Here is a 12,500-nt window from a genome sequence, read left to right on the forward strand (position 1 = left end):
TTATAAGTAAATGTACCTTGTTAGTTGTGAAGGCGTCCCAGATGATGACCTTCCCGTCCTGGAGAAAGAGTGAAAATGTGGATCAGAAAATTAGAGGTGTGTGTGTGTGTGTGTGTGTGTGTGTGTGTGTGTGTGTGTGTGTGTGTGTGTGTGTGTGTAAGACCTGTGATGAGCTGACTATGCGTCTCTTGTCACTGCACCAGTCGAGACACAGCACTTTGTTACTGTGGCCCTTCAGGATGCGGCGACTCTTCAGCGTGAACGAACCCAGAGCTTCTACTTTCTCTGCCACCTGCTTCACTAACAATCACACACACACTTTATACACTGATTATACTGTACATACACACACACACACACTGCTTATACTGCGCACACACACACACACACACACACACACACACACACACACACACACACACACACACACACACACATACTGATTATATGGCGCGCACACACACACACACACACACACACACACACACACACACACACACACACACACACACACACACACACACACACACAATCTGTATAAATCAGAATAAATCTGTTTGACTCTATAAATCTGTAAATCTGTAATTCTGTATAAATTGGTATAAATCTGTAAAACTCTATATATATGAAGCTGTTATTGCAGTTGTTTATTGCTCTTCGTGCAGGTGACGTGTTTGGGACGTGTTCTCTGATACTCACACTCTGCATCATGAAGTTTTCCTCTCTCTTGCTCCAGCTTCATCTTTAGACTCTCCGCTTCAGCCTTCAGAGATGCCAAGCTCTCTCCCTTCCTCAGACCATGACACGCCATCTTTATAATCACACAGAGAGGATGGAATACACACACAGCTGCAATTGCATCATCATCAGAACACCACCACGAGGAGTCTGGAGGACCTTCTCCCATGTTCTCCTTTACAGAACTCCAAAACACCACACCATTACAATCTAGTGCTGTCTATAGAATAAGGTTAAAAATATTAAAAGTAAGAAAGAAAGAAAAAAGAAAGAAAGAAAGAAAGAAAGAAAGAAGGGTTAGAGTGGTGTATCTGCAGTCCTGCATGTGTGGATTAGAAACACTGAGAAACATCTTAAAAAGCACTAAATGTGATCTTTGTTATAGAGACTGCATTTTCTCCATAATTTGGTTATAAATGCTGATGTCTGTGCAATAAAAAAAGAAAAGATTGTTGGTCAACGATCTTCAATGACCTAGAGGATAAATCCTCCCCCTGTTTATAATAGAGTGAATTGGTTCAGTCTGGATCGTACCAACCCTCAGTACAGAGTCGCAATCTGTAATACAGCTCCAGATATCAGAGCATCAGTGTGTCAGATACATTAATATATAAACCCAAGAATTAATTCAGATCTGCAGACTTCAGAAAGTTGAAAACATAAATAAAAAAAATATATATATAAATTAAAAAGGTAATATGTAGCTCTGTGTGTGTTATACATGAACTTGAAAGATAAATGCTATTTTTATAGAGGACATTAGTGTGTGTGTGTGTGTGTGTGTGTGTGTGTATGTGTGTGTGTGTGTGTTTTGTCATCAGGAAAGAACATTCTGTCACCATTCAAGTAGAAATAAAATAAATCATAAATCAATAAGCATTAAGAACTAAGAAACCTGAAAAATGAAAACAATATCTATATATTTATATTTAAAAGATAGAGTAATTTTGTAAAATTCAATAATATTGATGAGACAACACGAATCAACATGAGAAAAAAACAAACCTTGTAAAGATCAAAACTTGTGAAATAAAAACAATACTACACATGAGAATAAATCAGAAAAAAATCAATCAGAAAAAACTCCCACTAAAAACAGACTACATGTGAAATGTTTACAAACGTGATTAACGTGAAACTTTCTGAAGGGAGGAGTGAACAGAAGAACCCTGCAGGAATGTATGGAAGCCCAAATGAAAGCTGTGGTACCTTCTCCACACACAGAGAACAGTAGTTGACTGGCTCATTCTGCAGGTAGATGTTCATCAGGGGTTTGGTCTGGCTGCAGTTGTCGCAGGAGCCAAACGTGATCGCTAAAAACGTCTGGTCACACATGATGCTGAGCTGAAACGAGACTGTCCCCTGGATAATACTATACACACACACACACACACACACACACACACACACACACACACACACACACACACACACACACACACATAACCTGAATCACTCCTATCAAATAGCTCTATCTTCAAAGCATAAGTGCAGCCTCAATTGATAAAGCACGCCCCCTCGATCTTATAATACTAATCATATCCTAAAAAAATAAGCCACGCCCTTTCACAGAATCTTATATTACCAGCTATTTAATTTTTTTTACATGAAGCCACACCCTCTTACAAAATCATATAATTACCATTCATTCCGGTTACATAAATTTAGCCACGCCCCTTCACAGAATCTTATATTACCATCGATTTCGTTTTTGAACATTAAGCCACACCTCCTTACTAAATCATATAATTACCATTTATTCCACTTTCAAATATTAAGCCACACCCCTCATAGAATCTGATGTTAACATCAAGCTGTGTGATGATTCGAGGACAGTCTTTTATACTAAACTGATGACTATTATTACAGTTTTATTACTAGATTATTTATTTTTTTTAAATTATTTACTACATTAAATACCTTTATAATTAAACAAACAGCATGACATTTAAGTGTGTGTGTGTGTGTGTGTGTGTGTGTTTAGATGTCCTGAAACATCTTCCCATGTGTGTGTTATTCTGATTCTTAATGAAGAGTTCAATTGTTTTCAGTTCTGTGTGCAATCAACATGTGAACCGTAGATAAGAAAAACACCATATCAGTTACTATGTAAAAGAATTGATTCATAAAGTGTTTGCTTACCTTATGAACGAGCTTCGCCCGGTGTGTGTGAGAGAGAGTGAGTGTGTGTGTGTGTGTGTGAGAAAGAGTTTTTGGAGACACAGAGCTGCAGATACACTAATCTCCTTACAGAAGATTGTGTGGTATTACAGCCTGAAATAGCAGCCAATCTCCCTCTTTATCACACACACACACACACACACACACACACACACACACACACACACACACACACACACACACACACACATATGGAAAAATTCATACAGTATGCTTAAATATAAATCATGTGTGTAAATAAACAAATCATTAAAATATTGAAACACAAAATAAATAATTTAATATGAAAAAAAAGAATCTTGTAAACAATAAACAAAATATAAAATAAAACAATAAATAAAGCAGGTGGGTGTTTTTGAGGGATAGACGGGGGACAAAATTAAAGAGAAACCTGTGAAAAATGAATCCATGTAAATAAACTAAACATAACCACGCGTTTGTATATCTGCAAATTCATAAATATGTTTTATTTATTAATCATCACAAATAATTATTTAAGATAACTATCAGGTGAAGATTATTTACACTGAAATCTTAAAAAAAAATTATTATACTTGTTAGAAATCCTCACAAATTTCTGTCAGAATCCTGTTAGAAATCCTGGCAAACATCCTGTCACCAATCTTGTCAAAATCCAATTAGAAATCCTGTCAGGTGTCTTGTCAGAATCCTTTTAGAAATCCTGTCAAAATCCTGTCACCAATCTTGTCAAAATCTATTTAGAAATCCAGTCAGAAATCTTGTCAAATTCTTTCAAAAATCCTGTCAGGAATCTTGTTAAAATCATTTAGGAATCCTGGCATGAATCTTGTCAAAATCCATTCAGAAATTGTGTCAGGAATCATGTCAAAATCCTTTTAGAAATCCAGTCAGGAATCTTGTCAAAAACATTTTAGAAATCCTGTCAGGAATCTTTTCAATTTCCTTTTAGAAATCCTGTCAGGAATCTTGTTAAAATCCATTTAGAAATTGTGTCAGGAATCTTGTCAAAATCCATTTAGAAATCCAGTCAGGAATCTTGTCAAATTCTTTTGAAAAATCCTGTCAGGAATCTTGTCAAAATCCATTTAGAAATCGTGTCAGGAATCTTGTCAAAATGCTTTTAGAAATCCTTTCAGGAATCTCATCAGGAATCTTGTCAAAAGTCCTGTTAGGAATCTTGTCAGAAATCCTGTCAGAATCCCATCAAAATCCTGATAGAAATTCTGTCAAGAATCTTGTGCGAATCCTATCAGGTATCATGGCAAAAGTCCTGTGAAAATTTGTATCAGGAATGAGGTTAAAATCCTGTCAGAAACCTTTCAGGAATCATGTCAGGTTAGTTCATATTAGCTGTATTTTATAGTATTTCAATCTGCAGACCAGTTTATACTGGTTCAAACAGGTTCACACTGATCCCCAGCCAGGCTGATTCATATACTAGTGTTATGGTAGCACATTAGGTAATCTTTTACCACAACCCTGTCCCAATAGCTTATGTTTGCTGGCTAGTCTTAATTATAATTATTTTAAATGTATAATGTTAGAAATACGGCCATGTTAGATCATGCTAGCTGCTCGCATCTCATGGTTGAAATTTAGTTTAAACCGGTTCACGCTGGTGTTTTAAAGCCTACTAATAAACTCAGGTATTTTCTACTGGTTTTCTTTTATTTATAATAAAATCGGAGGCATTTTTCTTTCAAAACCCTTTCACGATAGCTCATGTTAGCAAGCTTGCCTTTAGGAAAAAATCCTGACGTTAGCCATCGCGTTAGCGCATGGGAGCGAGTTGGCTAGTAAAAAGATTTTTGTACATGCACAACTTAACTAAATGAAGATGAAGTAAAGACAGAAGACAAGCGACGTGTAGTGCTGATTTCTTTTATTTTACTCGAACAAGTGTCGTTACAGAAACAGAGACTCAACAAGGGTTTCCTCTGCGGAGGAGAAGATCGGCCGCTCAGACATGGCTTTCCAAAGGAACCATTTTGTACAGTTCAGTGGACGATTAGCATTTCAGGTAAGCGCTAAGCGATGTTTAGCTAAAACTATGCTTTTATACAGGTGTGAGCGATGTGTGGTGCAGAGGAACGCTTGCGCTCTCGTTCAGTCAGAACATGAAAAATAACGGATTTAGTGCAACAAATTCAGGAGGTCTTTGGGGATCTCACTCACACACACATCTTTATACACTAAAATGTAATGCAATATGGTGGTATAAGAAGCGATGACACATGGCTACTAAGGCTAAAATTTTTTTTTTCATTATTTATTTCCTTTATTAACCCCCAACTGTGATGATAATATGGAGTTGAATCAGATTCAACAGAATTTGTGTTGGTGTGTTAAAAAATACATGACGACAAAAAAGAAAGATAAAAATAAAAATTTAACAAAAGATTCTGGTACTTTTACTTAATTATGAAAAAAAAAAAACAGGTGATAAAGATTCAGGGAATAACGACAGCAGGTAAAGAAAACAGGACAATTAACTTTATTATTATTATTTTCCTTTTTTTATCCTGCAAATATTTTCCCTTAAATTGTTTTAAAATGTCAAATTTTATAACATCAGTTTTATTTATTTACTAATTGTAGTACGATAGCTAAAAAATATGTAACAATTCAATAGACTTTTTTTTTTTTTTTTACGCAAATTGGAGTGTGTGTGTGTGTGTGTGTGTGTGTGTGTGTGTGTGTGTGTGTATATATATATATATATATATATATTCATTCATATTCTGGTGAATCTGCTGTAACTCCATGTTTTAATGTTGTTATTTATTTTATTTATTTCCTCCAGCAAAGAGCTAAAAGTGCAACAATTATGAAGCACTGTTCACACCATCAGGAACCAGAAAACAGGAAATGATGTCAACAGGAAATTCCGAAGGTAAAAAAGTCAAAAGGTAAGGCTTTGTATATATGTGTGTAAAAAAATTACAAAAATATAAGAGAAACCAAAAATATCAACTTACACTTAAACTAGGGAGATGCGTATTCAATAAAGATTATACATTTATATATACATTTATATATATATATATATATATATATATATATATATATATATATATATATATATATATATATACTATTTATTTGTATTTTTTTTTTTACTTTTATCATCTGATATTCAATTCATTATTATTTCTCTATGCATTATTATTTGAATAATATTCTTGCACTATTTTTCAATATGGATGATGGATATTAGATCGGTGCATCCATGAATAAATTCCTCTCCCAAACTAAATAAACTGAAAGTGCATGAAAAGATAACTCATTTTGCAGCTTCACACAGGAAATAATACTCTATATACTCAAAACTAAACAGGAAATGATGTCGACCGTATGCTTGTAATGCATAGTAAGGCCTGATCAGCAGAACTGTAGTAAACAATACACAATAAATATAACACAATACTAACATTTCCTGTACAACCCATCAAGCCATCTTATACATTAATTATTTTCTTCTGTTAGTCAGAGAACACACACACACACAGACACACACACATACACACACTAGTGAAACACAATTAGAAAATTTCACCTTCACTTTACACCAATGCTGAACAGAGTAAGGCATTTAAAATCAAGCGATAAGCGTGTGTGTGTGTGTGTGTGTGTGTGTGTGTGTGTGTGTGTGTGTGTGTGTGTGTATGGGGATCTTGTTCATTGGTCTCTCTGGTACAAAAAAACAAAACAAACCCTGGCCATATTACACTATTATATTTATATACTAATGATTGATGAGTACAGTTTCATTAGAACATGGTGCCGTAGTGAAACGCTTTAATACTGTATGAAATTGAAGAAGAAAAAAAGAGAAGCCTTACATGCCAATGAAAAAATAAAAATAAATAACTTCGGAGAAATTTGGCTTTTTTTAGGATTTTACATCCTGATTATGAAGTTAGCTGAATTCTACGACATCACAAACCCTTCTTTGTCTTTGTTGCTAAGCGTGAAATGACAATGCACTACTGCTGTTAGAGCGATAGCGTAGCGTGATGTCAGCTATCTGACTAACCAATCAGTATACACTCTATAGCCACAAGCATTGGGACACCCGGCATTCCCTGCCATTTATGTTCTTCAATAAACTGTTTGTACAAACAAAACTGGAGACACACAATTGTATAGGATATCTTTGTATGTGGTGATATTAAATTTTACCTTCACTTTAACTGGGAGCCCCTAAACCAGCTCCATGAAGATCTGCTTTCAATGTTTTAGAGTGGAAGATCTCCTGCTAATGAGCTCCAACTCTATTGAACACCTTTGGGATAAACGTGAACGCTGACTGCACCCCAGGTCTCCTCACTTTCTCACCTACATCACTACCTGACTTTACTAACACCCTTATAACTGAATAAATCTCCAAAACATCTAGTGGAACATTTTCCCAGAAGAGTGGAGTCCAATGCCTTAACCATTAAGCTCCCATCTCCTCATACTAACAGGAACCTAATGTGGAATGGGACATTAAAAAAATACACAAACCAATCTTATGGTCTGGTGTCCACAAACTTTTGGGCAGAGAGTGTATAGTCAGAGTTGTGTCACTATTTAGCAGGATAGTAAGGGGGGCATGATTGGTTGGTGAAGCAGGCATTCGATTGGCTGGTTGCATCCGATTGATCGATGTGCATCAAACAAAAAAACAAAAACAAGAAGGAATGTAAACTTTCCAAACTTCTAGACCAGATATTTAGATCTAGAGTAATGAAGAAGGTGGGAATGCTGAGGACTGAAGACAAAAAAACAACAAAAAGTGCAGGTTCATCATCATCATCTTCGTCATACAAGACGTAAATATCTAGTGAGCTAAAACTACCGACTAACAAACACACACCTACACACGACTGTCACACAGACATGAGTGTAGCGCCATTTTAAAAAGTACTCTACATTATTTATCTGATATGGACATAAATAGAGGACTACATACGTGTCTTTTATTTACTTCCAAGATCCAAGATCCGGAAACAACCACTATCTGACGAGGAGAGCAGAAGCGAGGCAAGAGTGCAGCCGAGAGCAATAAATAAAAACATCCTGAAGCGTCGTATTGAATCTTAGATTACTATGTAATTATACTGTACAAGAGAATAGACTGGGATTAAACCAATAGCAGGGTAACAGTATTATGACCTGTTATGACCCCCCCAGTTCTTTATGATATGGTACATTCCCACTTAAAATGGTGGTGGTGAACCCCATGTGTGTGTGTGTGTGTGTGTGTGTGTGTGTGTGTGTGTGTGTGTGTGACATTACATGAAGTCTATCTATTCATTCTCAGTGACGGATGTAGATGTGTTTAAGTCCAAGCACGAGTTCCTCTTCATCTCAGCGCCGTGACTGGCCTAGGTGGAACGTTGGTCAGATCTTAGACGCGAGTGAGGAAGCACAGGTTGAGGCTGGTGGGGATCTGAATGGTGTCCAGGGCGAGGGAGGATGGGTTGAATGGGAAGGTCACGGGGTAGATTACCTTCGTGTCGAGCAGGAGTTGAGGGGACTCTTTGCGATCCCTCAGGCGATTCTGGAGAAAAGAGGAAAAGACGTCAAATGTACATCATGGAGCATTTTCCTGAGTTTACTCAAGGCTCAAGGAACCAGGCTTGCTCCAAAAAAATCTAACAATCCTCAAGTTCTTCAAGAAGCTTGAAGAAACAGAAGAAAGGTGGATGAGATGGAGATCCAATGGCTTCACTGGATCAACTTCAACCTGGAAAAAGTTAGTAACATTTATGATTTTTTTTTGTAAATTCAAGACTTTTTTTGGGAAGACTCAGAAGATGAATAGAACCAACCAAGCTGATTGACCATCTCCTATGACCTCTATGGAAACATCTCAAAATCTGGTGAGAAGGATTTAATCTTAACAAAGATAAGAGTTACAACAATGCTTCCATAAGCACAAAATGTTTGTACATTCTTAAGCAAATGTTATGAAGGAGCCCAAGCTCTCCAAATCAGCTGGAAGAACACATCAAGGAGAACGTTTCTGCAAAGCAATAACGATGCTTCAGCAACCAGTTTGATTCACAAGACAACATTTTGCACATCAATCATTAAAACCAAGATTGAGTTCAAAAGCAGGATGTCTTACAAGTAATCACATGAGCATTAGAAGATCTCACAGGTCTGTGCTGCTCATCATGGATCGGTTTCTGAGAAGCCTGGAGAGGCTGATGATTTGGCCTATGATGCCATTCAAGTGGGCAGTTACTGGAGAAGATAAGGGTCCATATAGTTCTAGATAAATTCCATCTAAGACACACAGGTTCCTACCATTCCCAAAAATGCCTGAGGAAGATCTTTCAGAGCCTTAAAGAAGCCACATGGGTTGGTGGTTTGGTGGAGGAGGTGAAGGAAACAGTGAGATGATGATCTGGACAGTTTGAAGGTGTGTGTGTGTGTGTGTGTGTGTGTGTGTGTGTGTGTGTGTGTGTGTGCGTGTGTGTGAGGCTAATTTATTACCTGTATGGTTCGTATGAATGTTACAGACACTCGCTCTTCAAAGGCGTTGACAGGAGTGTACAGGTTCAACACCTTCACAATCTGCAATAGGACGAGAAGAACGGATGAAGGAAATGTTTTGTTGCATGTTTATTACTGTGTGTGTGTGTGTGTGTGTGTGTGTTACCTGAGCAGTACTCATTGAGTTACACATGGAGCAGATGGCCTCAGCATCCTCATCAGTCTTCTTCTTGACCTGCAGTAGCTGTGCTGCCTGAATCAGAGGCTCCAGAGTCTCCTTCGCACCACACACCATCAGGTTCTTCTCCCTCAACCACTCCTCCAACTGGCTCACATTGTACCTACAAAACACAGGCCATGTGTTATTTCTCCATGAAGGAGGCGTGGCCAGTGATTGATTATTGATGAGTGATGGATGTATCACCTGATCTGCATGCCCTTGCTCCAGGAGCACATGTCTTTGCGCAGCAGCAGGTTGTTTAGTGTGACGGCGCCGATGATGTAGAACTGCTGCTTAACCACCTGCTTAATGAGCTCGGGGTCGTTACCATGGTGACACATGATGCTGTGGAAGGAGTTGAGCTGGCGGATGATGGAGTCGAGCGTGAAAGTTCCCTCATCTGCTACGCTGGATGTCCTCTTACGCAGACCGGTGGGCTTCACGCCGGACACACCCTGGATGGTCTCGTGCTCCAGCATCCCGGAGACTGGACACACACACACACACACACACACACACACACACACACACACACACACACACACACACACACACAGAAAACTAATTTAAATAAGAGCTAAAACATGTCCATGACCAGGTCCCAAACTGATGATCTGGACCATACATTTCACTCTGTGTGTGTGTGTGTGTGTGTGTGTGTGTGTGTGTGTGCACTGACCGATCATGGGCTGCAGGATATTCTCCATACACTTGATGAGTTGTTGGTAAATCTGAATGGCCAAATCACTCAGAACCTGCCGATACTCCGCCAAGTCAAAGTTGGACAGACAGTGTTCATTCTGCTTCGACGAGTTAAACTTCATAAATTGCTGAGAAAAAAAGAAAGACAGAGGGAGAGAGAGAGAGAGAGAGAGAGAGAGAGAGAGAGAGAGAGACAGAAAGACTTTGTAAATGCAACACCACACTTTCACAATTCTCCCAAAACAAGCAACATAACCATCTCATATAAAAAGAAAAAGATAAAGAAAACAAAGTCAAGAATATGACAGTGTGCTAGAGAGAAAAGGAAAAATGAGGAAGTGAGGAAATGAGACAGACAGACAGAGAGAGAGAGAGAGAGAGAGAGAGAGAGAGAGAGAGAGAGAGAGAGAGAGAGAAATAGACTAAAAGGGGGACACAAATGATGTAAAGAAACTTGAAAGAATAAAATGAGTGGGGGAGGAAATGAGACAGAAAGACAAACCAGAAAAAAATATTATAAATGAAAGAAAGACCATTAGGAAGAGAATGTGGTGAAAAGAAAACAAATTTAAAAAATGAACTGTTTAATCAGTTAAACTGAAAGTGTGCTCACATTTATTTACTGTGTGTGTGTGTGTGTGTGTGTGTGTGTTCACCTCGTCTCCACTGTATTGTTTCAGACAGTGCAGGAAGCGGCACGTGTTCGCCAACCAGAACGATACGGTCTCAAAGTCATCACCTCTCTTCTACAGGGGGAGGGAGAGGGGTTAGTGTGTGTGTCTCTGTCTCTGTGTGTGTGTGTGTGTGTGTTGGTGTGTGTGTACTTTGAGGATCTTCTTGATGCTGTTGATGATGGAGGTGAGCAGCGCACGGACTTTCTGGTCGTCATTGATGTAGTCGGCGTGTCGTAAACACATGAAGAGGATGTAGGCTGGCAAACCGGGAATCAGGTTCACTGCCACACCACGGGGCTTCAATTCTACACACACACACACACACACACACACACACACACACACACACACACACACACACACACACACACACACACACACACACACACACACACACACACACACACACACACACACACACACACACACACACACACACACTCTTTATCTGTGCACTCCAGTCACCTGATATTTTTAGACCCTAGAGTAGATTGATGAGAGTCATTTGTGTGTGTGTGTGTGTGTGTGTGTGTGTGTGTGTGTGTGTGTGTTACCCAGAATGAGGTTTTTGACCAGTTTGAGTTCGTCCTCCTTCTTGTACTCCAGCATTCCCTGGAAGTCTTTCTCTCGCCGTGGAATGTTGACTGGACGGATCGGCTCATCAGCCATCTGACCCGGAGACACGTTCTCCACCTGGCCACCTGCACACACACACACACACACACACACACACACACACACACACACACACACAAGGATTTTATATAGGTGGTATCAAAAAGTTTCGTAACCAGTTTTGTAACACACCAGCAGTTGGCAGCACAAGGCTGCATGCACATTCACAGGGAGCACCGATGTATTCAGATGCTTTACTCGGTACTCAGTTGAAGCAGTTTGGCAGCAATTCCATCCACAAGTCTTTATGGTATGGTGCAACAAGTTTTAAACACGTGAATTGGGGGATTTTCTGCCATTCTTCAGGGCAAATCTCTCACGTTAGGGCAGGTTGGATGGGGAGCGTCAGTGGACAGCCTTCAGGTCTCTCCAGGCATGTTCAATAGGGCTCAGGTCAGGGCTCTGACTGGCCACTCTAGGACATTCTCAGAGTGCTTGGTGAACCTTTGAACCAGCTCTTTGGAACAGGTTTTTATTGAGGAGATCTCTGTACTTTGCTCCATTCAGCTTTCTAACCCTGACCAGTGGCCAAGTACCTTCTGCAGAAAAACACTCCACTGCATGATGCTTCCACCACCATGCTTCACTGTTGAGATGGTTTTGGGCAGGTGATGAGCTATGACTGGATTTCTCCAGACATGATGTTAAGAATCAAGGCGAAACAGTTGAATCAGACCTGAGAATCTTGTTCCACACAGCCTAAGAGTCCTTTAGGTGCCTGTTGTACAAACTCCAAGCACTGAAGAGAGTTTTCCATCGAGCCACTCTGCCATAAACTTTTCCACTGGTAGACTCCAGGGACTGTGTAGAAACATCTCAGCAATGATCAAGAGAGGCAC

The 12,500-nt window shown here is 39.1% G+C and overlaps 2 protein-coding genes and 2 long non-coding RNA genes across 9 annotated transcripts in view; 2 read left to right on the top strand and 2 right to left on the bottom strand.

Annotated features, from left to right (window-relative positions):
* Positions 1–798, top strand: part of LOC310732212 — a 3,240-nt gene extending 2,442 nt beyond the window's left edge. The window contains exons 2-3 of the long non-coding RNA XR_014535391.1: positions 1–96; positions 666–798. This is a non-coding gene — a long non-coding RNA (uncharacterized lncRNA). The remainder of the gene's footprint in view (positions 97–665) is intronic.
* gnb5b (guanine nucleotide binding protein (G protein), beta 5b) overlaps positions 1–2,954 on the bottom strand; it is a 17,248-nt gene extending 14,294 nt beyond the window's left edge. Inside the window, exons 1-5 of the mRNA XM_083552470.1 lie at positions 2,881–2,954; positions 1,948–2,110; positions 700–811; positions 164–300; positions 17–58 (exon numbers count right to left, since the gene is read on the bottom strand). Coding sequence (XP_083408596.1) covers positions 17–58; positions 164–300; positions 700–811; positions 1,948–2,073 — 417 coding nt within the window. The 5' untranslated portion in view covers positions 2,074–2,110; positions 2,881–2,954. The remainder of the gene's footprint in view (positions 1–16; positions 59–163; positions 301–699; positions 812–1,947; positions 2,111–2,880) is intronic.
* Positions 2,955–3,809: 855 nt separating this feature from the next.
* On the top strand, positions 3,810–4,016 carry LOC310732211. Its single transcript, XR_014535390.1, has 2 exons — positions 3,810–3,927; positions 3,968–4,016. It is a non-coding gene; the product is annotated as an uncharacterized lncRNA (long non-coding RNA).
* A 746-nt stretch (positions 4,017–4,762) lies between these two features.
* myo5aa (myosin VAa) overlaps positions 4,763–12,500 on the bottom strand; it is a 52,450-nt gene continuing 44,712 nt past the window's right edge. For all 6 annotated transcript variants that reach the window (XM_083552190.1, XM_083552189.1, XM_083552188.1 and 3 more), the window contains 8 exons: positions 11,541–11,687; positions 11,137–11,291; positions 10,969–11,058; positions 10,290–10,440; positions 9,815–10,097; positions 9,557–9,731; positions 9,391–9,471; positions 4,763–8,449 (listed from right to left, as the gene is read on the bottom strand). In XM_083552190.1, the coding sequence (XP_083408316.1) occupies positions 8,297–8,449; positions 9,391–9,471; positions 9,557–9,731; positions 9,815–10,097; positions 10,290–10,440; positions 10,969–11,058; positions 11,137–11,291; positions 11,541–11,687 (1,235 nt within the window). In that variant the 3' untranslated portion in view covers positions 4,763–8,296. The remainder of the gene's footprint in view (positions 8,450–9,390; positions 9,472–9,556; positions 9,732–9,814; positions 10,098–10,289; positions 10,441–10,968; positions 11,059–11,136; positions 11,292–11,540; positions 11,688–12,500) is intronic.

Source organism: Silurus aristotelis (assembly GCF_946808225.1).
Source record: "Silurus aristotelis genome assembly, chromosome: 10".
Classification (NCBI taxonomy): Eukaryota; Metazoa; Chordata; class Actinopteri; order Siluriformes; family Siluridae; genus Silurus; species Silurus aristotelis.